At 37.3% G+C, this 27435-nt stretch overlaps 1 protein-coding gene across 2 annotated transcripts in view; it reads right to left on the bottom strand.

Annotated features, from left to right (window-relative positions):
* Positions 1 to 27435, bottom strand: part of INTS7 (integrator complex subunit 7) — an 85174-nt gene that overhangs the window by 14902 nt on the left and 42837 nt on the right. For both annotated transcript variants that reach the window (XM_049112081.1, XM_025429860.3), the window contains exons 8-16: positions 26721 to 26838; positions 22595 to 22729; positions 19848 to 19945; positions 17092 to 17331; positions 15807 to 15944; positions 14575 to 14781; positions 4407 to 4601; positions 3743 to 3846; positions 2677 to 2745 (exon numbers count right to left, since the gene is read on the bottom strand). In XM_049112081.1, the coding sequence (XP_048968038.1) occupies positions 2677 to 2745; positions 3743 to 3846; positions 4407 to 4601; positions 14575 to 14781; positions 15807 to 15944; positions 17092 to 17331; positions 19848 to 19945; positions 22595 to 22729; positions 26721 to 26838 (1304 nt within the window). The remainder of the gene's footprint in view (positions 1 to 2676; positions 2746 to 3742; positions 3847 to 4406; positions 4602 to 14574; positions 14782 to 15806; positions 15945 to 17091; positions 17332 to 19847; positions 19946 to 22594; positions 22730 to 26720; positions 26839 to 27435) is intronic.

A 27435-nucleotide genomic window follows, 5' to 3' on the forward strand; every position in this document is an offset into this window, starting at 1 on the left:
CCCTTCTGGGGTTTCTTCTGAATGCTCTTAGTGTTCAATAAGGTCTCTCCATTTGGCTAGCTAGAACTCAAACACTTCTGAGACATCTGTGAGCTCTGGGAATTGTTCAGTTTATAGTTTCCTAGTAGTTATTCTTTCCCTAGTAGTTGTTTTTTGCTTGGCCTTGTCAAGTTTCACCTTACATATGTGTAGCTTAGTGTTCAGTCAAAGATTGACAGCTTAAGAAATTTCTGGAGCTCTTTCCCTGGAAAGCATCTTCTTTTCTCCTGTATTCTGTCCTGCAAATTCTAGCTTCTTCTGATTCCCTGAACCCTGATCCCTATCTCTTCAACTAAGCAAGACCACCATGTTCTACTTTGGTTACTCCTTCCTGCAAGGCAATCTAAAAAGTGCCTCCAGGGAGAGGAAAGTTAAGACAATTATAGGGTTTGTCTTATTTATATTCCTTCTCTGAGGGATTACATTCCTGAGTTTCCTACTGTCCAACAACTGAAAACAGTTAACTTATAGGTTTATATCCAGGTTTTGGCTCTTTGCAATAAAAGGAAAAGTCCAGTCTTAGTTACTTTGTCACAGTCAGAACTGTTCCCTTATCTTTTAGGCAGTAACATAAAGATTAAATGCAAAGGAATCATAACAGGGCAAACAAAAGGCTAAGATAGAAAAAGGCAATGGACATTATCTCAATATATTTCTTCTTGATAATTCTAAAAAGTTGGAATGAAGCAGACAATTACATTCATAATTATCTACCCTGTCCCAATCCACATTTATTGTTACTGCTCAGGTACTATGTTAGGTGCTATGAGATACAAAGTGAATATTAAGACAAAGTCTCTTCTCCAAAAAGCTTATAGGCTTTGAAAAAGATAAAGATAGCTTTTTGTAAAAACAACAGTGAAATACTAACATTATGCCTCACTCTTGAGGTTTTTTAGCTGCTAGTCTTCCTTTACTTGGAAGGCACAAAAGATAATATCAAGAATAGAAGTTTTAGAAGGAATCCACTCTTTGCAGTTGTATTTATTGAGAATGAAACCCAAAGAACCCTCCTTAAAGTGCAAGCTTTCTTTTCCAATTTTTCCCTGCTTTAGGGCAGAGGCTAGGGAAATAGGTTTGGATGATGAGAAGGGAAGGAGAGGAGTAAAAAAAAAAAAAAAAAGTGCTAGGAAGGACAGAGAGTGAGAAAGAGAATAAATAGCATGTACAGGCTGGCTGGGTAACTTCCCTCACCCCATCCCTGCTGACGATGCACCTAATCTGTTAAAAAGTCAATCAAGAAAAACACTTATCCTTATTGTACCAATCAACAGTAGTGATATCTGAATGTTAACAAGTAAAATGAGTATGGCACAGTAAGAAATGGTGTGAGCCTCGAAGCATCAATTAATTGCCAAAGACTCTATAAAGTACATGGAGGTTTAAGAACATTTTGAAATTTAAAAGGAAGGGGTTTTAAGAAAATAAGTACTGCAAGTCTGAAGGGAACACTGATGAAAACATGATAAAAGGAAAAATAAGGGATAGTGTGTTATGACAACATTAAAGTGGAGCAGATGAGTGGGGAAAAGGATAGCCAAGTGGCCTAGTCTGACAATAGGCTGAACTTCAAAATAGAAGCAAGGATCCTGCTATTGTCCTGAAAAGAAATGGTGAGTCAGTGCTTCAGAGTAGAGAAATTTCACTCTGCTTTGTTGATTATATTCTTTTAAGGAAGCTGACCTTGGAAACATAGGCCTTACTAAATTGGAAATTATAGACTGTTGAAAATGCATATTCCAAAACAGAATACTATAATGGGAAAAAAAAGCAATGGATCATTCTTCAATAAAATATTTTGAATAATTAGTTAATGAGAGAGGAGAAAAGAATATTAATAAAGCAAAAACAGGAGTATCTTTTTGTTTAAGAAACCAAAGAATAAAAATTCAAGCTTATTAACCCAATTTTTCATACCAAAGTTTCGGTATAGTTTACAAGAAGAAAATATTCAAATTCAAAGAATTTCTTCCCAGTTATTTTTCCAAGTAAGTGTTTTAAAAATAGGAGACAGTGGGGTACCTGGGTGGCTCAGTCAGGTAAGTGTCCAATTCTTTTTTTTTTTTTTTTTTAAGTGTCCTATTCTTGATTTCCACTCAGGTCACGATCTTGGGGTCCTGAGATCAAGCCCTGTCTCAGGCTCTGCTCTTGGCGCAGAGTCTGCTACAGATTCTCTCTCTCCCTCTCCCCCTCCCCACTCCTCTCTAAAATAAATAAAAAGATCTTTAAAAAAAAATAGGGGGCAGGAGGTAAATAAACAATGGAGTCAGAAAAAAAAATAAGTTTTGTCACTAGTTATGTGATCTCAGGCAAACACCGATTAAGTTCCTCTTCTCTGTTCTTCTATGATATCTCTTCTAAAATACTGTTGCTGGGCAGCCTGGGTGGCTCAGCGGTTTAGTGCCGCCTTCAGCCCAGGGTGTGATCCTGGAGACCTGGGATGGAGTCCCATGTCAGGCTCCCTGCCTAGAGCCTGCTTCTCCCTCTACCTGTGTCTGTGCCCCTCTCCCTCTCTCTCTGTCTCTCATGAATAAATAAACTCTTTAAAAAAAAAAAAAAAAAAAAACACTGCTGCAATGACTAGGTAAGATAACATACTGGAAAATGTACTTTAATATAAACTGTTATTAGAAATACCTTGCTGATTCTGGATCCAAAATCAAGGCTTCTATTGCATGAGATATCAGTAAACAGCTCTGCTGTTGTCTGGATTAACGTTAAGGTTATACATGAAAATAGAGAAATCCATGTGACTTTATATTACCTGAATATCAAGTCAAGATGAGGATTATATTTTTAGTTAAGGTAACCATGTTATCAAATCAAATGGTTTGAGATTCTTTTTTTTTTTCCCCCTTTTAAGGGATATATGTTGTTTATAACAGGGATTTTTAAATTCAGTTCTAGGAAGAGTACTTTAGAGGCTGCCTAATGTGGGAAGGGAACTTCTGCTTAGATAGCAGTTTCACCGATGAAAGTCACAAGTGGCAACAACAAAAATGGTCTGTAGGTACCCCAGAGATTCTGAAGCTGGGATTCAAGGGATGAAGCTGGGGCTCAAAGGATCTGGTCACCCTCTTGTGACCCTGTAAATCTGCCAGGATGTGAGCATAAATGCATTTTGTAGAGGAAAGGGTCCATAGCATTCACTAGGTTTTTACTTAGAAAACCAAAATGGCAAGCTCTACTGATTTATAGATACTACAATTTAAAAATCATTTATTTCTTCTGTCCTTTCAAAAAGGACTTGAAGCTGCTAATAAGAAAACAGGGAGAATTCAGAGGACTTAGTGAACAAAAGTGATGACTAACACCAAAGATCCCTAATAAAGGTGATGGGAACCAGGGTTTTTACCACAAAGAATACTGAGGTGACATAAATGGTTTTCTGGTGGGAAAACGTGTTGCTTTCTCCACTGTGAGCAAGTGAGCACAAAGTATGCAACATTGGTGGGACCTGGATTTTGGATGCTCTTCCTAGAAGTGGAGAAAGCCACTACTTTTTTTTTTTTTTTTCCCAAGCCTGGTTGAAGTTAAAAAGTAAAAATATACTACTCATACTAGATTTCCAAAGAGAAGTTAATTATAAGTTTGTAGGCTTATATAAATATACATATTTTTAGTTAGGCATATCTAAAGTATTTACTCTGTGTTTAAAAGAATACTTCCACAGAACAAGAAATATTGAAGCAGCTTAGGATACAGTTCCACATTCCTCAACGTTGCCGAATCAGCATCAAAAGATGCCTGATACAGATCCCCATATCGGGAAGCAAGGCTTCGGAATTCTTCCATGGACTGTTTCATCTAAAAAGAAGGAAAAGTAACAATTACAAGGAACACAGTATCATTATTGTGTGTGTGTGTGTGTTTGTGTGTATATATATATATATATATATATATATACATACCACAAAAAAAAAAAATCAAAACATAAAAAAACCTATTCTCCAACAATCAAATCCAAAAAGCAGTTCAACTTTTTTCATTTCCATTCCATTTATGCTTGTAAACCTTGTTAAATAAAATTAGCAAAGATGGTAAATGAAATTCTCAATGTTCACAAAATTACAGTAACACATATGACACACAGAAACAAAAAGCATTGCTTTTTTAGCTTCAAGTTCCACTAAAATAATTAAGACAGTTATAAATGTGTAGCATCTAGTGAGATACCATCAATCACTTTGTCATTCTAATAAAAACATCAGCCTATTTTCAGCAAGACATGACTTAAAGCATTTGAGGCTTAATGTCTATTAGTCAAACAGCTGATTTTTAAGTTTCAGAATTTTTTCATCTTACAACTAACCTCAAAAATCTCTAATGTAATTAAAGCCTGCACTAAAAATAAAGTTAAGACACACCTGATTGGAGATGCGGCCACATCTCTGAAGGTCACTCCCTAAGGTCATGGCAATTGTTGTGGCAATTGCAGGTGGAGGGCTTGTCTTGAGGCTATTACAAGTACAGATAAGTTGAGAGAAGGCCTGTAGAAGGTCAATCCTGAGTTTTACAAATTCACACTGAAAACTTAAAGGATTCAGTGGTGTACTGGCAGCCTGGGGGGAGAAAAAAGATATATATATATATATATATATATATATGTAAGACAAGTAAACACAATAGCCAGATGGTGCCATACGAACAATTCCTCACCGTCTGGGCAAAGAACATTAGTTCTAACATTGATGGATAAATACCTACGTTATAAGAGGATCAATGTAATATTGGAAAGAAAAACTTATCATTATTAGTATCAGCTCCAAAAAGCTGTATGTTCCATCAACATTCAGCTTCCTTACTCCCTACATTCACAAAGACCCCACAGCATGTGGGTTGGCTAGATTATCACAAGGCTCTGGATGATGTAATCACTATAATTTTCATCCAGTGTCCAAAACCAAATAAAAAGTAACAAAGCACACAAAAAAGACTAAATCTTTCAAATACCATCTGATGGACACTTCAAGGACATTATCATTCTTCCAAACCCCTCTCATCTGTAATGGATTTTTAAAAGTTGGGGGGCAGAAGAGGAAAGAAAGATAAATATGAGAAATATGGTGCTAGACACTGGTAAAAAGCATGTTGCCTCATGGCTGATTTTTCTACTGTGAGCCCAGCTTAATATTAAGAAGAATTTCTGAGCAGACATGTTAGAATGAACACAGGCTACTAAGGAAGAACAGGTTATATGATGCACAAATAAGTTTTTATAAGGAGGAGAGGTGTCAGGGGTTAAGTCTTGGACAGCAAAGAGTAGCAGCAGCTAGGTAGAGAGGGCAAGGAATGTAAGTCAAGCCAGTGTGGGCTAGGACAACCTTTAACTATTCAGTAACTACTCTCGGCAGAGAACCTAGCATGGTGCTTTCAATGAAAGGCATATCAAAACCATGCTCAACTAACAGTAAATGGAGGCAGAGTGAAAGTAATTTTCCTGACATGACTAGCTTAAACATGCTGATGCTGTTTGTTCCTTTTTTTTTGTTTGTTTGTTCCTTAGATACTACCTTACACCATCCTTTTAGCAGGAGAGCAAGGCATTTGACTTTGGGTTTCTAGAAGTCAGTTACAATATTACCATCTGGCCAAGTATCACATATTGACCTTAGTGTACTTCCCTCTACTTTTAAGTGTCAAATGGTAAGTTTTGTTATTTGTTAGCATTCATATTTTACTCTATGAAACAATTAGCCACTCCCTATATCCTTTATAAGGACATACACCTGGCTCTAGTATCCTCCTCAAAATGTAAGGCCCTTGAGGATATATATAAAAGTTACATATAGACAGTCCTAAATAAGCTAGAGGCAATAATTATACTCAATATATTGAATTCTGTGGTTTTCACACTTTTAGGATGCCTGTTCTAATCATGAAATAGCACAGACTAGGAGATTAAAAGAGAACATTTCAATTGCTTTTAATTCCTTAAAGATTTAATTTGCTCTCATGAGAACTCTGAACCTTACACAGCTACCTGCTATTTTTAATTTATTGCTTGTTGGTAACTTTACAACGGTCAGGGATACAAGTAGGTGTATAATGATACTATTAAATAAATACAGTACAGACAATCTGACCAGACAAAAAATCCTGGCAATCTTGTCCTAACAGGTGTTACAAAACTGAAAGGGAAGCAAGATGTAGTTATAATAAGGGAGATTTACTGTAACTCTGGATTTATTTTTGAGTATTCTATTGATGATATAAGATGGAAACTTTGAAAGCGACTGTGCATTTTAGATTGTGTTATGCTGAAAGCAATGCTAGATATAGTACACATGTCCAAAAGAACACAGAAAAGATAGATTTGTCATAGAGGAGACTTTAAAAGGTAGTAACCTCTGTGAAAGACCAAAAATGTTCAAGAAATAAATTTAGGTTATAGCAGTATGAATAATGCCAATGAGAAATAAGAAGGATACTATTTACTTTTCTTTGTATTGAGGCTAAAGCTTAAACAGAGGCTGGGAATCTAAGGTTAGCAGGTAAAGCAAAAATTGTACATAATTAATATTACTCTTGAAATTTCCTCAGGGAGGAATTATTTTCAGTGAATTCAACACAGGCAGTGAAGGAGCAACAAACTCAGAGCTCTCCCCAGAGCTCACTCAGGCTTATCAGCCAATTGAGAAAAACTATTCCCACTATTTGGATTGCTATTTTGCTTTCCCATTACTTAAATGATTATTTTTCTCCTTCCTTCCTTCTTTCTTTTCCCCTAAACATGTATAGTTCAATCTTTAAAAGAAAAAGAAAAGATTCATTATTTTACAGAGAGAGAGAGAGAGCAAGCAGGGTTAAGGGGAGAAGGGTAGAGGGAGGAGAGAGAGAATCTCAAGCAGACTCCCCACTGAGCATGGAGCCTGATGCAGGGCTCCATCTCATGACCTTGAGATCGTGACCTGAATCGAAATCAAGAACCAAATACTTAACTGACCAAGCTACACAGGTGCCCCAAAGTTAAATCTTTGTCAGACATGCATGCATATAATGCTACTTCACAGAACTTGACTTGTAGTACATATCCAATTTCCTAAATGGAGCTACCTAAAGAAACCAACATGGCTAAAAAGAAAGCTACCTGATGAGCTTGATTAAAAAAAAGTGTGTGTGTACAGTGGTAAAGAACACACGACAACCAAGAGTAAACTGTAATGTAAACCATGGACCTGAAGCCCTTGGTAACCACCATTCTACTATTGTTTCCATAAATCTGACTTCTTTAGATAGCTCATATAAGTAGAATCACAGAGTATTTGTCTTCTTGCAACTGGCTTACTTTACTTAGTATAATCCTAGATTGATTGATTGATTGATTCATTCATTCATTCATGAGAGACAGAGAGAGAGGCAGAGACACAGGCAGAGGGAGAAGCAGGCTCCATGCAGGGAGCCCGACGTGGGACTCGATCCTGAGTCTCCAGGATCAGGCCCTGGGCTGAAGGCGGCGCTAAACTGCTGAGCCACCCGGGCTGCCCTAATCCTAGATTTTGAAAGAATAAGCCAAGCATAAAGCAACTGTGGACTAAACTGTTTTAAACCAGCCCTCCTACCTACTAACAACAGCTGTGAAAACTGAATACAACATTAAGAACATATATTTGAAAGCACTGAAGAGCTTATTACGGCAAAAAGGATTTTGAAGCCAAAAATCATGAAGAGATGGGAAATGCAAGGAGGCAAGATTGACATTTGGTGACATTTTCTCCCTTGAGATGTTTGCTAACTTGAAAGCTGCTCCTGAGAGTCTGAGAAGCTGAGCAGGATTTTCAGCAATTTCATAAAATGAGGAGGGGGGCTGTGGAAAACACTTCAGGCTTTGGCTGTTACCTCAAAGGGCTATGCCCTAGGAGTAAGGAGAACTCAGAAATAGACTGGCCCTCCGAAGGATTAAAGTGATCTTAGCTTTACTGCCTGCCAAAGGCCAAGAAAGATATACAAGGCTCTGGATGATGTAATCACTATAATTATCATCCAGTGTCCAAAACCAAATAAAAAGTAACAAAGCACACAAAAAAGACAAAATCTTTCAAAGCAAGAGATGGTGGTGATGCAGGAATTTAAAAGTACAAACCACAAGAGATCCAGAAACAGAATATCAGATATGAATTTTAAAATAACTATGATTAATATGTTAAAAGAAATTAAATGACAAAACAGAGAATCCTGGCAAAGAACTAGAAAATATAAAATAACCAAATGGAAATTATGGAATTGAAAAAAAAAACCTACAATAAGTGAAATTAAGAACTTAATGGGTTTGACAGCAGATTAGACACAATATAAGAGTTACTCATCAAGTGGGGGTGCCTAGGTGGTGCAGTCTGTTAAGCATCCGACTCTGTTTTAGGTCAGGTCATAATCTCAGGGTTGTGGGATCGAGCTCCACATTGGGCTCTGTGCTCAGTGTAGACTCTTTTTGAGATTCTCTCTCTCTCTGCCCACCTCCCAGCTCTCTCTCTAAAATAAATCAATCTTAAAAAAAAATTACTGAAGTGGAAGTAAGGTCAGAAGAAAACATTTAGAGCTAAGAATAGAGAGATAAAAAGATGGGAGATGTAGGAGAGAATGTAAGAGAAAAACGAGACATGGTAAAGAGAGTTATTATCATTGTATCTGGAGTTCCAAGTGAGTGAGAAAGGGACAGAAGCAATAGCTAAAGAGGGAACGACCAAAACTGATCAAAATCATCAAGCCATAGAATCAGGAAGCACTATGAACCCCAAAAGGCATTCATACTGGTAAAAATATAAGTTGGAAACTGCCATGGGCACCTCTTGGCAGTATTTATTATAGCTGAACCATACTGCATGACACAGCACTACCATCCACAAGAAATGCACACCTATACCAAAAGATGTCCATTAGAGTGTTCATAGTCCAACTACTCTTTATAACTACATCTTGCTTCTCTTTCAGTTTTGTAATGCATGTTAGGACAAGATTGCCAGGTTTTTTTGTCTGGTCAGATGGTCTATAACTGTATTTATATAACAGTATCATATACACCTACTTGTATCCCTGCCAGGGAAGAGGCAGAGGAAGAGGGAGGGAAAAGGGAGCAGGGAGCAGGGAGCACTAAGCAGGGAACAAGCCAGGCACTGAGGCCCAGGACTCTGGGATCATAACCTGAGCCAAAGGCAGACACTTAACCAACTGAACCACCCAGGCCCCCTCAAACTATTCTTAATAGCTCCAATCTGGAAATAACCCAAATGTTCTTCAATGATAAAGATGGATAAACAGATTTCTTTAACCGTCATTGAAAGAGTATCATAGAACAATGAAAATGAATGAACTACTGCAATATGCAACAACAAAACGAATGACTCACAAACATAAAGTTGAGCAAAACAACTAGAATCACAAGAATACCGCATGATTTCCTAACTATTAATAAAAACAAGGCAAGACTGATAGCTTTAGAAATCTAAATAGTGCTTACTTCTGGGGAGATGGGTGAAGGGAGCATGAACTAGGGAAACATTTCTTAAAAAACAGAAACCATAAAGGAAGAAAGATCAATAACTTAGACCATAAATTCTTAGACTATTAAGAATTGCTGTTCATTAAAGATAGAAAGTGGGGGGAAAAGCTACAAAATTAGATGGTATTTGCAACATAGATAACCTACAAAAAATTAGTATCCAGAACATATAAGAACTTACAAATCAGTAAGACAAACAACTTGCTAGGAAAATGAAAAAACCTCAACTGGCAGTTAACAGAAACAAAATGAAACAAAACACAAATGGCCAAAAATGAAACAAATGTTTGTTTCAAGAAAATGAAAAAGGAACTACTAAACGGGAGAAAATATTTGCAAACCCTGTACCTGACAAGGGGTTAATATCCAAAAAATATAAAGAACTCCTATTAACAGCAAAGCAAAACAAACAACAATCTGATTATAAAATTAGCAGAAGATCTGACTAGACCTTTTTCCAAAGAAGACATACAGATGGCCAACAGATACATAAAAAGATGCTCAATATCACTCATCATCAGGGAAATGCAAATCAAAACTACAAGATAACACTTCACACCTGTTCAAAATCAAAAAGTTAAGAACAGGGATCCCTGGGTGGCGCAGCGGTTTAGCCTTTGGCCCAGGGCACGATCCTGGAGACCCACGATCGAATCCCACGTCGGGCTCCCGGTGCATGGAGCCTGCTTCTCCCTCTGCCTGTGTCTCTGCCTCTCTCTCTATCTCTGTGTGACTATCATAAATAAATTAAAAAAAAAAAAAAGTTAAGAACAAGTAAGTGTTGTCAAGGATGTGGAGAAAAGGGAACTCTGGTACACTGTTGGTGGAAATGTAAATTGGTGCAGGCACTGGAGTATGGAGGTTCCTCAAAAAACTAAAAACAGAATTACTAGATGATCCAGCAATTCTACTTCTGGGTATTTATCTGAAGAAAACAAAAACATTATCTCATAAAGACATACGCATCCCCATGTTCACTGTAGCATTATTTACAATAGATATGGAAACCTAAGTATCCATCAGCAGATGAATGGATAAAGAAAATGTGGCATGTATATATAATGAAGTATCATTCAGTCATAGAAAAGTGAAAACTTGCCTTCTGCAACAACACTGATGGACCTTGAGGACATTATGCTAAGTGAAATAAATCAAATACAAATACCACATGATCTCACTTATATGTGGAATAAAAAACAAAACCCCAGAAACTCCAAGCTCACAGCGAACAGATACGCAGTTGTCAGAGATGATGGAGTGGGGGGTAGGGGGGTGAGTAAAAGGGGTGAAGTGGTCAAAAGTATAAACTTCCAGTTATAAATTAAATACATCACGGGGATAGAGTGTATAGTATAGGAGTATAGTTAATACTGTATTTTATGTTTGGAAAGTGCTTAGAGAGTGGATCTTAAAAGCCCTCAGCACCAAAAAGAAAACTTTTTCTTTTTACTTCTTTAAAGATTTTATTTAGTTATTTGACAGAGAGAGAGCACAAGCAGGGGGGGAGCAACAGAGGGAGAGGGAGAAGCAGGGAGCCTGATATGCAACCTGACCCCAGGATCATAACCTGAGCTGAAGGTAGACGCTCAACTGACTAAGCCACCCAGGTGCCCCAAGAAAACTTTGACTAACTATATATAGTGAGGAGTATTAACTAGACTTACTGTAGTAATCATCTCACAATATATACAAATATTGAATTGTTGTGCTATATACCTGAAACCAATGTTATACATCAATGATATTAAATAAATAAATAAATAAAATGTTTAATTGAATTGGTAATTTAAGAAATGTCAATCAGAACGTTTAGAACATACCAAGTGACAGGAAAAATGTAGAGCAACAGGAACTCTTACATACTGCTGGGTGGTTTATAAATTTATAAACCACTATAGAAAGCCTCCTGGTATTAGCTAGTTGACTGAAGGTGTACATAACCTTGCAATTCCACTCCTACGTAGTATATTAGAGCAGTATCTCTTAACAGAGGCAAGAGCATCCTGGGCATTTCAAGAGATTAAGCATCTTTAGTTACTGACCATTAAAGCCAATAGCAGTCCTCCTTATCCTATGTGACAAAGAGAAACATCTCCACACACTTCTAAGTTGGAGCGAGGGACAGATATATAGCTTTGACTGAGGTCTACTGCTCTAGGGAAGGGTTTTCATTCTTATTATACTAGTTATATTTTGAACTGAATAATTCTTTGTTAAAGGGAGTGGTTCTGTGCATTGCTGGATGTTCAGCAGCATCTCTGGCTTGTACCCACTAAATGCCAGGAACCATGACAAATCATGATAACCAAAAATGTCTCTAGACATTGCCAAATGTCCTCTGGAAGGGCAAAATCATCCCCAATTGAGAATCACAGTCTTAGAAAAAGCTTTACATAGGTCTATCAAAAGATGTATACAAGAATGTTCACAACAATACTATTCATAATAGCAAAAACCAAAGAATTAATAATTTCATCAACACTAGAATGGACAAATAAATTGATATATAGTCATGATGGAAGACTATATAGCAGTAAAACTGACCTACAGCTTCATGTAACAAGATGAATGAATCTTAAGGACATAATTTATATAATCAGAGCAAGTTGAAGAAAAATATGTATAATTCCTTTTTATAATAAAATTCTAAAACAACATAAAATAGTACCTTGCTAAGAGTTACCAAAAAGCATGTTAAAATTACAAAGAGAGGCAAGGGAATGGTACACACAAGATTCAGGATAGTGGTTACCTCTTTGGGGTAGGAAATGTCATACAAACATAAAGAATGTGCATGAGTCTTAGAGGCAATCGTAGTAACGCCGCATTTCCTAAAGATGCTAAGTATATTTTGATATTTGTTGTATTTTTTTATATACCCTCTACACCATATATGGAGATGTTATACATATTCACTATTTTAAAATAAATAAAAATGGGGTGCCTTGGTGGCTCAGTCAAGCATCTGATTTCGGCTCAGGTCATGATCTCAGGGTCCTGGGATGGAGCCCCATGACGGGCTCTGCGGTCAGCACTGATTCTGCTTGTCCTTCTCCCTCTGCTCCCTGCCCCCAGCTCATGTGTGCTCTCTTTCAAATAAATAAATAAAATCTTTAAAAAGAAAAAGGTGTTGTCTTAAGTCACTCAATTTGTGGTAATTTGTGACACAGTACAGAAAACTAAAATACTTTTTACAATTCTTATTCTTAAATAGCAAGATAACTCTATCATTAGTCACTATGTTGGGAAATTAGACACCCAGTGTTGCTGTAGTATAAACACAGAATTTGAACTTCTTATCCTTGAATAAAGCAGAATTCTCACAGCTGTACAATCTTACATTTGATCATTCATGTGACAGGAGTAGAAGGTCAGTCCATGTTCATTCATACCTTCTCAGGGACACAGACACAAAGCTATTGTCAAATCCACGCTTGACAAATGAATGATTAAAATAAATCTTTAAAAAACCCTGATGGTAGAGTACAATCCGAAATGTGGTAAATCCCAAATGACTGTAAGGATCATACTGCCTCCTTCTCTACTCTACTCTCAAGTGGAGAATCATTTCTTGATTTTTTTTTTTTAATCCTCAAAGCAGTGTCTGGCACATAGTAAGTGCTTACAGTCTGTTGAATAAAAGAATTCCATTTCAAAAGGAGTCGATGTGAGGCCCAATAACCTACCTTAAGGCAGAAAGGAGATCAAGGTAAGAGGTTTCTGTCAATCGGAGTCCTTACTTTCTCTGTCAGAACTCAGTCCTTAGTTACTGTCAAGCCTCATTAAATACACATACCACACAAATCATTAAAAGACTATTAAATATTCAACAGGATTTTCATAATATTAATTCTGTTTTACCGCCCTGTGAGTTTGTTTCACAGTTCCAACCATTTAGCTCTACTGAATGATAAACAATTTTCTACTCCACATGAACTAGAAAATGAAATAATTCTACGGATTGCAACCAATAACTGTACCTATATTTTCTGATGTAGGCTGATATAGGCAACAGCACTCTTTTCCCAGAATAATCAAGAGGAAAGAATCATAGCAGTCAATGCTACCCTTTAAGGTAGAGAGAAGCCATTCCTATATTCCCGTTTTAAAACAGTTGATCAATCCTATCCAAAAAAGAAAAAAAAATTATACTTCAAAAAATATGTATCCACAGTATTCTGAGTATTGTCTATTTTGTCACATCTGTTTATTCCTTATTCTGCTTCAGAGCACTTCTTTTGGGACGATCCACTATTAAAAAGAGATTATGGGAAACATCTATATATATAGGTACCTAAAGTTTTACAGTTCCATCTAAATATATATAATTTTAAAGATTAATGACAATACTTACAAAATATGTAATGTTGATCACATAAACTCTTTACTCTTAAAGGGAAAATAAATCTTTGCATTAATACAGAAAATGCTCATGTTGGGTACAGGTTCTTACTTTGGAATATAAATTCAAGGAAACATAAGAAATGCTAATGGTCTACCCTCCTTGCAACCCCTTTACTCTCTTGGCAGAGAAAACAAGAATAGTAGCTGGTGACTCTCAATTTAGAATAGGAGGATATCAGAGAGGGGTAAAAAGTGGGACACTAGCATCCTTGATAATTTCTTCTTTATCTACAAAGCAAGAAACTCTAGCTTCTTAGCAGTTGCCAGGCATGAAATGGGTTGTGGCGGGGTTTACATTTGATGGTTGGTAATGACCCAGTACCTCTTACAAACAGGAGTCTAGAGAGGGAATATCCTATCTCCACTTATCCTTTCTGCATGGATTCAGTAATCCGCCCATAAGTGGTACCTGGTTCTTGATTAAAAAAAAAAAAAAGATAAACTTCTATCAATTCATGAATATTAAAAAGCGGGGGGAGGGATTAAGGATTTACCACGATGTCCTATTATTTGATATTGCTAAATATATTTATCAGCAGATTTTTCAAGGTAGTTCAAATAGAATAACCCACAAAGAAAAGCGAGGCCATTCTCACACAAGTCATCATCACCAAAGGAGAATCAAGAGGACTTACTGTTAAGGAAGCAATCCCTTTGTGGTAGAATTTTAAAGACTCAGCAATGCAAGAAAGTGCTGAACTATAGTTCTCCTCTTGCAACCCGGTGAGGCACTGTTCTGCCTGTGAGAACTCCTTCAAACTATTCAGCCAGAAGTAGAAATGTTCTGAGGCAACCTGAGTCAGCAAACTCTGATAAAGCTCTCTGGCCATGTCATGGTTACCCTAAAAAAGGGGAGGTGGGCACATGATGAGGTTCTTACACTTGATGTAGCTGATGAGGCAGCTAAAAGACAAACTCAAACCCTGGATAAGTTTTAACAACCACTCTTCATATTATAGAATTCTTTGAGACTCGGGTCTAAGTATTTCGTCAGAGAAAATATGCTGAGCTGCTTTTATGTAACAAAATGCCCTTTAGTTCTTTTCTAGAACAGTTCCAAAAAGAAAATAAATGGAATTACCTATAACTCAAGACTAGGATTTTAGTTCAAACTACAGAAAGTGCAAACACTTCTGCACTGCACTGCATCTGCCTCTGGAAATGACTGGGGGAAAGGAGCTGATGGGGGCGGGGGTGGGGGGGGGGGGAAGGGGGGATATGAATGCCACTAAGAAAAGCCTGGGGGCCAGGGATGCTCCACACCCTGCAGTGCCTCGATGCCTGGGGGTGTCCTGCCAAGAGAGCTCCTCCCCATTTTGGGAAACATGCATTACAATATGTAACATGATGCTTCTCAAATCTTGCTCTTTGGACTTACATCCAAAGGATTTCTAGAGTATCCAAGCTCTATATTTCCTCTCAAACAAAATAAAAATTGGTAGGCTTTTCATATGGTTGAGAAGGGACAGCATACTGCAACCTGCCCCCTGCCCCCATCTCTTAAGAATGACCAGGTTGGGGAGAGGGGGGGGAAGAAAGAGGTGGTGTACTGATAACAGAGGACAGAAGTGGTGGGTGGGAGGCAGCTGTGGCTATGAGAGTACAGGGCAAAATGGAGTGGCACTAATAACCTTCAGCCAGGAAGAGCTCATATTTTTGGAATTCCTGTGGAACTTCACCCATAACAACATACATGCCATTCCTATATGAGAAAAGTTAAAACTATGTCCTTTCTATCATCATCTTTCAATTCCATGACTAAAACATACTTCCATATTGATCTTCAGTTTGGACTTGGGCTAAGAAGCACACAATCTAAGGTCTACCATTTTCACCAACCCAGGTCGCAGAGGAGGATAGTACATACCATTCTGGATGCCTGTCTGGCAATTCGGTAAACGGTCCATCCATTGGAGACACTTTCAAGCTGCTGCTTAATTACTGCTTTTACTTCGGCAGATAGTGCTTTCTGACTGGCCACAAAAATCACAGTGGCCAGACTCACCTAACGATGAGCGAGAAGTAAGAGAAATAAGGAAAACATGTAATTCTATCCAATGTCATAGATGACTTTACCCAAAAGGAGAAAAACTAGAGCCCATCAAAATTGAACAAAATCTGTTTTCCTTTGACATTTATTAATTTTCCACTTTGAAATCATTAGGCAACTTACTCCATTGCTCAGAGCATTGTTTAACGACAGCAAATAATTAGAAACAATGCCCATAAACACGAGTAGGTAAATTAAGATATAATCACACAGTAAAGTATTATATAGTAGAGAAATAGATAGAGATACACTTATCTGTATAGATTTTTCACACAAAATGTGCAAAGATAGAAAATATGCAAAAGATAACATTTATGTAAAGTTGAAAATATGTAAAATAATACTGCTTACTACTTAGGATATATACTAAGGTGGTAAATGTATAACATGTATGGGAATGATGAACACCAAATTCAGTGTAGAGGTTACCTCTGGGAGAAGGAAGGTACATAGAGAGGTACAGTTCAATTGGACTGAATACTTTTAAAAGATCTTATTTATTTATTTGAGAGAGAGAGACGTAGATAGCAACAGAGACAGCAAGAGAGGGCACAAGCGGGGAGGAGAGGGAGAACCAGACTCTCTGCTGAGCAGGGATCCTGATGCGGGACTCGATACCAGGATGCTATGATCCCGAACCCAAGCCAAAGGCAGATACTTAACTGACTGGGCCTTGTCGCCTGAAGAAAGCAGTTTTAGATACGAATAAACAGAGCTTTGTAAATCAAAAATGGAAATAGTAAAAAATTCTATTCTGACTTCAGCATATTGATATCTTACATATTACTTTAATCTTTTTTAAAAAATATTTATTTATCTGAGAAAGCACGAGAGGGAGCAGGGGGAGGAAAAGAGGGAGAAGCAGAGAATCAAGCAGATTCTCCACTGAGCATGGAGCCTGACACAGGGCTCAATCTGCAGGACCCTGAGATCATGACCTGAGCTGAAATCAAGAGTCAGGTGCTTAACTGACTGAGCCACCCAGGTGGCCCAATTACTTTAATCTTTTTAAGTAAGGTCAAACAGTAACACTGACTTCCTCAAGTAATTCCCACTAGACCAGATCTAGTCATCCCCAGCAGGTTAAAAAGGGGCTCTTTACCAGAAGTTCTTGTTGTTTGTCTGTGGCTGATCGCCCGATCACCTTATAGAGCTCCATGAGGTCCCCAAGCATGCCATCACCCAGCACTGGCAGCTGCATGGCAATGGCCGCCAGGCAATGGCACATGAGGATACGCGCTGTATCCTGAGCGCTGTGCAGTTGGGTCAACAGGGTCTCAACCACTGATTGGCTAAGATGAGGCCTGCCCTTGGCCAACTTCACCATACAATTTAGAGCAATCTGCATATCAAAGAGAAAATGGCTCAGTTACAGGTTGAAGGTATTAACTGAAGCTTTAAAGAAAGAACTTTGTACAAGTTATCAGAAAAAGGTTTTCTGTAGGCATAACGTTTTTCTTTGTAAGAAACACATGACATACTGAATCTTATTATTAAGATCTACAAATGTTCCGTGTTTAAAATGAAAAGTGAAGATTGTATATTCACCAGTCATTTTAACCCAAGACTATTAAAAAAAAAAAAAAAAAAGACATGGGGAGAAAATCACAATGCTAAAGAGGCAAAATGGGTCTCATCATACTGCACTTTGATTACTTTTCAAAAATTGCTTCTCAAGTATGGTTTGTAAACCTACCTAGCTAGCATTGCCCAGGATGCTAAAAACACATAGATTCCTGGCCTTACCTATCCCAAAACTTAATGGATTAATTTGTTTTTTAGTATTTGGGTTAGTGAGAATTTGAAGTTCAAAAAAGGTGTCCTAGTGACTCTTAAGCACATACAAGTGGGGAAGAGGCTTCTAATTTTCTCTCTTATTTCTCACCGAAATCCAAAAAGCAACTGGCTTTACAACTTCCACTCAGGCCAGTTAATGGCATCAACTAATATTCCAGCCACCAGAACCAGAACCAGAAGTCTCTCACTCTTACATAGCCAACTGATTGCTATATCTTGTCATTTCCACTTTCGTCCAATCTTCAATATCCACTTCCTTTCCATTCTCTCTACCACAACATAAATCTTTCCCTAATTCCTCTTTCTTAAAAAGATGGACCCCTTAACCCATCGTTCACACCACAGCCATGTAGCTTTCAGTATGAGGTAGGCAGACACAACAATGTCTTCAGAAAGTGACAGATGCAGAGCTGAAGATCAGCTAGGTATCTTTCAACAAGCTATTTTATCTTCCTGAGCCTTAAATTCCTCATGAGTATTAAAGAGGAAAAATTTCACTAGATGAGATTTTTGTAAAGAAGGAAAGAAATGTATATACAAATTGTCAACAAGTTTGGCATATAATAGACACACTGAAATAACAAGAATTACAAAGAAGGTCACAGCAGGTCTATTTAAAATTTTAGTATCTCCTCACTACCTACAGAATCAAGACAAAGTTCCTTGGTATGGTATTTGATATTCTCCTTGAGAGAGCTGCAAACTATTTTTCCAATCTTATATATTGTCAGCCACAGTCGTTTATTCACCATTCTTCCAACTAACAAGTACATTTCTGTTTTCATGCCTTTTTTAACAGTGGTCCCTTGGGTTCCAATGATCTTTCCTTAATACTGAAATTCTACCCCTCTTTCAAGGCTTAATTCACATGACATCTACTTGTTCAAGTCTTCCCTAACATCCTGAGTTGAAATGAATCATTCAACTCTGTCTTCTCATTAGAACTGTACTTTTGCTTGTTACTACCAGGGAACTTCGTGCATTCTGCTTGCTATTATATATATTATAGTCCCTTAGATAAGTGTCTGTATCCTCTAAATGGGGAACTTCTCTAACAAAGGGACCCTTCATGACCATCTATATATGTCCCATTGTGCTGAGGCCAGTGTTTCATTGACACCTACATTTGGTGGGAAAATGATTTGGTGTATTCTTTCTCTCTCTCTCTTTTAAACTTTTAAATAAATGTACTGTGGTTCCAGAGGGATTCTGCGGATGAATCACTTGCCAAACGCTTATTGCCTATTTCCCTCCCCAACTCTTATCAGCTTTTATTTAATAATAGTAATATCTCTATTGTTCATCACTATGACATCAAACCTTTCCTTAACATGCTAAACTAAGTTATGACTTCCTTCAAATCACACCTTAGACAAGCTATCATTCTTATAATCTTTGTTGTCTACCTATTAGCTTTTTACTTCTATTAACCCCACTTTTCTTAATTTTGCACATCAACGAATTATATTTCATATTTCATTCCAATAAGAGTAGTTTCATTGCACATTTTTAAAATCTTAAATATTGCTAGTATCTTAAGTATAATAAATAATATAATAATAGATCTTAAATACTTATCAGTGTCACCTCAGATTATAAACTTCCTAAAGTCTAGGAGCTCTGCTTATTTAACTTTGCTTTATATTGTCTAGGCCCTTCATATGTATTTACTACAACTTAATAAACACTGTCAACTGATGACAAAATAGGTCAAAGCTCAGATTTTGACTTTGTCTATCCTTTGGAATAATAATGGTCAATGTGATAGTTTTGAAAGTGAAGATCAAGGGCAAATGTTTGTTTGAACTGGAGTTGACAAACTACTGCCCTTTTGGCCAACTCCTGCCTGGTTTTGTAAATAGTTTTACTGCCACATCCCACTGCCTTGTCCCCCCTTCCTCACACTATGACTGTTTCATTCTACAAGTGTAGAATCCAGTAGTTATGACAAACAGTATTTAGCCTACAAAACTTTATTTACTCTGATCCTTTACAGAGATTGCCAATCCCTGGATGAGGTAATAAAAACAGGCATTATATTAAAATAAGTGATATTTTCACCTTTAAAGTGGCTTGAGCACCTGGACTATCATCTTGACTACAAAGTACCAGAAGGGATTCCAGGCCAAAGACAGCATCTTGTTCCAGTGCCAAAAGGTCTAGAGGAAAAACACTAAGTTTTACAGTGGTCAAGTAGAGAAGATTAAACACACACATACACACACACACACACACACACACACACTTAGAAGAAAAAAAACACCGAGGAATTGAAGATATAAGAAACAGCTAACCTTTCTGAAAAAGTACATGTGCCATTACTTCTGAAATGTAAAGGCTATCTTTGGGCTTCTATTTTTCCACTACTTTACTGATGATTATAAAAAAATATATACATTTTATCAAACTAAAAGGCTTTTGTATGGCAAAGGAAACCATCTACAAAACAAAAATGAGAGAAAATATTTGCAAGTCATGTATTTGATAAGGGGTTAGTACCCAAAATATATAAAGAACTCATATGACTCAACAGCAAAAAACAAACCATTCAATTAAAAATTGGGCAGAGGACCTGAAGAGGCATTTTTCTGAAGACGACATCCAGATGGCCAATAGGTACATGAAAAGATGCTCAACATCCCCAATCATCAGGGAAATGCAAATCAAAATAACCAGGAGATATCACCTCACACCTGTCAGAATGGCCATTATCAAAAAGACAAGAAATAACAAGCTGGTGAGGATGTGGAGAAAAGGGGCCCTGTGCACTGTTGGTGGGAGCGCAGACTGATACAGCTGCTGTGGAAGACAGTGGGAGGCTTCTCAGAAAGCTAAAAACAGAACTACTAGATGATCCAGCAACTCAACTTCTGGGTATTTATCCAAAGAAAATGAAAATACTAACTCAAAAAGACATCTGCACCCCCATGTTCATTACAGCATTATTTACAATAGCCAAGATATGGAAATAACCTAAGAGTCCACCAGTGGATGAATGGATAAAGAAAATGTGGTAATGATACATGGTGGATTATTATTCAGCCATAAAAAGAAAGAAAGCCTGCCATTTGAGACAAATGGATCAATCTTGAAGGCATTAAGTGAAATAAGTTAGATAGAAGAAGAAAAATACCTTATGACTTCACTTGCATGTGGAATCTAAAACAAACAAGCAAACAAAAACTGAGCTCGTAGGTACAGAGAACAGATTGGTGATTGCCAGAGAGAAGTGGTGGGCAAAATGGGAGAAGGGGGTTGAAGGGTGCAAACTTCCAGTTATAAAATAAGTAAGTCATGGGATGTAATGTACAGCATGGTGGGTACAGTTAATAATACTACATTGTATATTTGAAAGTTAAGAGAGCAGATCTTAAAAGTTTTCATCACAAGAAAAAAAAATTATAACTATTTATGGTGACTGATATTAACCAGACTGTGGTGATCATTTCACAATATATACAAATATCAAATCATTATGTTGTACACTGAAACTAGTATTTTAAAAAAAGATATATATATACCTATGTTAAATCAAGAGTTAAAGTCACAAAGGTATAAATAAAGTATAACTGAAAGTGTCACCAGCTTAGCTGAGGAAAATACCAGGAACAGCAAACCATATAGTTTGCTAACTAGACATAAATCTTCCTAACTAGACATAAACTATACTTGTCTATTTTCACCTACAGTGTAACTTTCTAATGAAAACCCTTCTAGGAAGTAATGAAGACCCCATATAATCTTATTAATGTTTTAAGTCAGACCACAAAGAACAAACCCCTTAAGCTGTCTCATGTAATAGCAGTACTATAAGCATTATTCCACTACCTTAGAGCTAAAGTTTCTCTAGAAGTTCTAGAAAATTCTGAATATATCAGTCATCCATATTGAAGTTAATATATATGAGCTTTGAGAACACAGTTTTCTGTGTTACATGGTAGAAAATACTCATTACTGTATCAAAAATAAAACAGGTTTAAATATTCAAATAAGAATCAACATTTAAGGAGCAATTTTAAAGAAACGTCACCTAAGTTAGTGTAGGGCTTGACAGTGTTAAGTCTAGTGAGGGTCAGGGCGCTAGAAAAAAATAGGTACTAGGAATGAGCAGTGCTGATGTCTAGTGGGGATAAGATCTTGACTTATGATCCTTAATAAAGATAAAAATAAACACTGAAACAGAAGAGAGGTCCAAAGTGCATTTGTTTTTGAACACCAGCTTGAACTTATTCAAACCTTCAGGTCAAAGATATTAGAAATACAGTAAAATATAAGCATTATTTTCTATTCACATTCAAAATTATGCATATCAGTTTAATGCTTTAAATACCTAGAGACAAATTCTAGGCAAATTTAATTCATATTACTCTGTTAACTCATTTGCCCCTAGGTGAAACTATTTGTTATTTAAGCCCCTTGATAACTTAAGGGATCTTTTCCTCAATTTTCCAGGTTTTTGTACAGGTGAACAAATGTCATACCACAGGACAGTGACGGGCAGTCATAAGCAATCCCTATCCACAGCACTATGCATGCAAAATTAAGCCCTGGGGAAGAAATGGGCAATGCTCCAATGAAACCTTTCAATTTCACAATCCCAATTCCAAGGTCCTCATATATATATTTTTTATTTTTTTATTTTTCATAGGATTAAGTAATTTTGAGACAACTTGCTCTAAGACCTCAGGGGGCAACCAGTAGATAAAAGCATATGTGCCAAGAATAAGGGATTAAAAAACCAAACACACACACACAATTGCACTCAAACATCAATCCAAAAGCTTACAACCAGTCCTAATCAAACTTACCTTTTTCTTGACAAGAGACCGTTATATTAGTTAGGACTCGTACTCCATGAGCTGCAATGCCCCTGTTATTATGGTAACAGCACTCTTGGGCTAATCTGACCAAGTCAGAGGATCTGGGGGAGGAACCCACATTTCCTAAACAAAAAAGAGAGAAGTAGCACAGACTTATTAATTCATTTATAAAGTCCAAAAGCAGTTCAGCATATAGGTTCGTTGTTCTCATTTTCAAGAGCAAAATCTCTACTCCATCTACTTCTACTCCATCATCAACATAAACCATCATTTCTGTTTCTCCTGTCAAGGAACTTAGAATAGGTATATCTGATAGTCTATAATAATTAGGACTTAATATAGGACTTTCCCATAAAAATATTAATTTAAAAATAAGGAACACAGCAAAAGCCAAAACAACTAAAGACTGTATCTTGGGAGGGCAAATGGATTCTTATTAAAACGGATGTCAATTTTAGGCTTATCAGATAAACCTTACCTTCCTTCAGGAGAGGAAAGAAAAAGAGAAACAAAAATTTTAAGTTTGCTCTTCCCACCTCAATGGGTGGCATATAGTTATATTGCAAAAGGTTTACACAGAATCCATGATTTTAAAACTGGAAAGGATTATGGAATCACATGATTCAATACCCTATTTTTACAGAAGAAACTGAAACCCAAAGATTTTAAGCATCTTGTCCCTGAGATCACAAAATTTGTTATTTATGCCCTACCTCTGTGCTTTATAACTTACATTCTATGCTATAAATTGCAGCAACTTTTAAAATTCACACTTGAAATTCTGTAATGTAAGGTTTGCATTATGTATATTTTTATTTATAGTAGAAAAACACTCAGGTGTGAGCGAACTTACAGATCAGCAGATTAAAGCTTTTCAGCTTTTTAGCAGAGTCTCTTGTTCCTGCCTTCCTTTTTCTATTCTTGCTTATTTTTTCACGATTCCTATCACCTTCAACCTTGCCTCTCATGCTAAGAGTGATCGTATTTTTTGAGGTTGAAGGAGATATGATTACTAATTACAAAGCATAAACCAAGACCATCCCAGGTGATGGAGGACATATGTTGCCTTACTGATTTCCAGTTTAACATAAAAGTACCAGCTCAGGTGAACCCTCAGTGTTGTTAAAATAGGCAAAATATTAGAAAAGTTTTTTCAAGACTATGGAACTTGTATTTCTTCCATTCTTTGTCTTGCCCACGTGACTGGGACAATACAGACTCATTTATAGATGTATAAGCATGTTTTGCAACTTGCATTTTTCCTTTTTTTTTTTTTTCTATGAAGACTCATCATAGAAAACTTGGGAGAAAATCAGAAAAAATTCAAAATTTAAAAACTCACATGCAATCACGATATGGAGATACTGACCAATATTCTGTCTTTAAAATATATTTTGGGCAGCCCTGGTGGCCCAGCGGTTTAATGCCACCTTCAGCCCAGGGTGTGATCCTGGAGACCTGGGATCCAGTCCCATGTCAGGCTCCCTGCATGGAGCCTGCTTCTCCCTCTGCCTGTGCCTCTGCCTCTCTCTCTCTCTCTGTGTCATGAATAAATAAACAAATAAAATCTTTAAAAATATATATATAATATTTTGCAGCACTTTTCTATGTTAACTGTTTTAGGGACAAAACTATTTTTTAATTTAATTTTCATTTATTTAAAAATTATTTACTCAGGTAAATTCATCTGATTCAAAAGGTCCAACAAATAGTAGAAAAAGGTAGGTCAGTGAGTAAAGACTTTTACCCAATGTTCTAGGGTCTATACATTTACAAGCATCATATTTCTCGATTTCTTTTTCCTTTTTCCACAGTTTTGCATCGTGCTTTAAACACTATATCAGGGCAGCCCTGATGGCCCAGAGGTTTGGCGCTGCCTTCAGCCCAGGGTATGATCCGGAGACCCGGGATTCAGTCCCATGTCATGCTCCCTGCATGGAGCCTGCTTCTCCCTCTGCCTGTGTCTCTGCCTCTCTCTCTCGTGTCTCTCATGAATAAATAAAATCTTAAAAAACAAACTGTATCATGGATATTATTCCATATTTTCTCTTTAATAAGTTATATTGGCTTTTATCGCAGTTGTGTATTATAATTTCTTTAATGAGTTCCCTATTGATGGATTTTTTTATGCTATTACATCCCTTCTGATGGACAATGTTTTGCTATTACATATTATGATGCTATTAATAACCTTCCACATCTGTCATTTCTCAAATGTGTGAATGTAGGATCAATTCCTAGAAGGGAATTTCTGGGTCATTTATAGTTTTGACTGAGTATTTCCAAATCACCTATGCAGACATTTGATAGTTCACAACCCCTCCAGCAGCTTGGCCGTGTGATTTGCTCTGGCTGTTGAGACATTAAAAAACATGTGCAAGTAAATACTATGCAGTGCTTTTTGTGCTGGTGGCTTGCCTTCTTTTGGTGCTGCTAACCCTGGGAACCTGATGTCAACAAGGCTAAGCTAGCCTGCTGAGTCACGTGCAGGAGAATTAAGGTGCTCTGCTGAAAGCCTTTCAACCTCCAGCCAGTGAATGAGGCCCTCTTAGACCATCCAGAATGGTCAAGGTTCCAGATGATTGCAGTCTTATGAGTAAAAGCCCATGTGCGATTGGGAGAAGCATTCAGCCGAGGTCAGTCAAAACTGCTGATATGCAGAATCAGAGCAAATACAATTGTGATGGTTTTGAGCCACTAAGTTTTGAGGTGATTTATTACATAGCAGTAGGTAACTGACATAGAAATACCTCACAGAATCACCAGAAAGACTAGAAAACTAATCTCAGAAAATGGACAGGAAAAAGGCCAAGCTAGAGACCAGCCAAGATTGCAGCCCAAACCAGGCACAGAATCAGTTGAATGAAGATATTACCACCATTCATACTGATTCCTCGATGGCACAGCTTACACTGCTGCCAAAGGTATGGCGACAGAGCAAATGCCCACTGCTAGGTAGACCCTGGAAACCAGGCGTGGCTGAGGTCACTGCTGTGGGGCTAGAATGGATTCTCCTACTTCCCTACTACTTCTTGTTACTGGCTCCCAATTCAGCCTATGCTATGAAATCATCAGCTGAGTCCAGGTTACATGTGTGCACCCGAGCTGGCAGGGAGGTTGGCAAAGAGAGTACCAGGTCTTTTCATCTTCCTATCAAGACTTATTTTTTTTTTAAGATTTTATTCATTTATTCATAGAGACAGAGAGAGAGAGAGAGAGAGAGAGAGAGAGAGAGGCAGAGACACAGGCAGAGGGAGAAGCAGGCTCCATGCCAGGAGCCCATGTAGGACTTGATCCCAGGTCTCCAGGATCATGCCCTGGACTGAAGGCGGCACTAAACCGCTGAGCCACCCGGGCTGCCCCCTATCAAGACTTCTCTATATGGCAGGGAATTCCCTTTACCTGGTAAGTTCACAGGCTGTGAAGCCATAAAAAGAACAAATGGACACTGCAGTTCTTTAACTAACTCCATTCAAATTAACTGACTAAAAAACAGGAAGCAATATAGATCCCACAAAATCTGCATTAAAACAAAACAAAACAAAACAAAACAAAACAAAACAAAACAAAACAACTTTTAGCCATTAAGTCTGTTAGATAGCAAACTCCTCAATGGGCATTAATAAAGGCATTTTGAAGTTAAACCATCTAGAATAGGCAACTGGGAAAGCATTATTGAACTGGGGTAAAGTTTTATTTTAATCATTTTCCAGAGGGATAACATATACCTAAAAGAAGGTACATGACATTTGCTTCTAAAATTCACCACCTTTTGGCCTTTAAAATGTACTTCAATCCAAAGGGCACATTGAGTCAGAGACATACAAAAGCAAACGAGCTCTGTTAGGGATCCTCAAAAATATGATTTCACCCAAACAGAATTCAAAATGGGGCAAATCTATAAAAAACAAATCCTTGAATTATGATCAGGGATGCAAAATGTTATGTCCACAGGCATTAGTGAAGAAATCATTTTCAAATAAAATCACCAGCATACAGTACATAAAATCGAAACCATTCTGGATTTTCAGGCTTGAAAGAAACCACCTGCATCATTAACATGAGCAAAGGGATGAGCACATTATCCATCTGTCCTCTCCTTTCTTCTCCTTACCAGAAGCTATGCTGAAGTAATGTTTGATGGCAATGGTCCCTGACAGTGTGGAAAGGACAGACAGCATTCCAAGTTTCAGGCTGTCGTAAGGAGTCTGGAGGGCACATTCACAGAGTGCCTGCGATACAGAAAAGAAGGGAACACAGAAGTTGAAATACCTTCAAACTGGTGAATTGTTTTAAATGTTCTAGCTTTTAGAAAAATGTTATCTTTTTGCCCATGATAACAAACTTAAGTCAAACTGCTGCAGCCAAGAGGAGCATCAGGAGACATATTAGCTGAACACAATGCCATTTCCTAGAGGGGACCCTATACCAGAAAAAGGACATTAAGTAAAAATGAAAGCAACCAGAACCAAAAATGAGCTTTGGTTAATAATAATGATGTACCAATGTCGGCTTATTAATTTTAACACATGTGCTGGACTAAAGTTAAAGACCAACAATTCGGGAAACTGGGTGTAGGGTGTGTGGCAACCCTCTGTATTATCTTTCCCATTTTTTTGTATCAATCTACACCTGTTCTGAAGAATAAAGTCTATTTTTTAAAAAGGTTATTATCATGACTGATTTTTTTATTAAGCCCACTGAAAATTATGTACTACTCAGTCCTTACATGCAAAACTACCACCTCCACCACCTTTCGATTAAGAGATATGAATATTAGTTCATATGTGTATATTTAAAAAAAAGTAAGAATGTGATACTCTATCTTG

The sequence above is a fragment of the Canis lupus genome, chromosome 7, assembly GCF_003254725.2.
Source record: "Canis lupus dingo isolate Sandy chromosome 7, ASM325472v2, whole genome shotgun sequence".
In the NCBI taxonomy this organism is placed as follows: domain Eukaryota; kingdom Metazoa; phylum Chordata; class Mammalia; order Carnivora; family Canidae; genus Canis; species Canis lupus.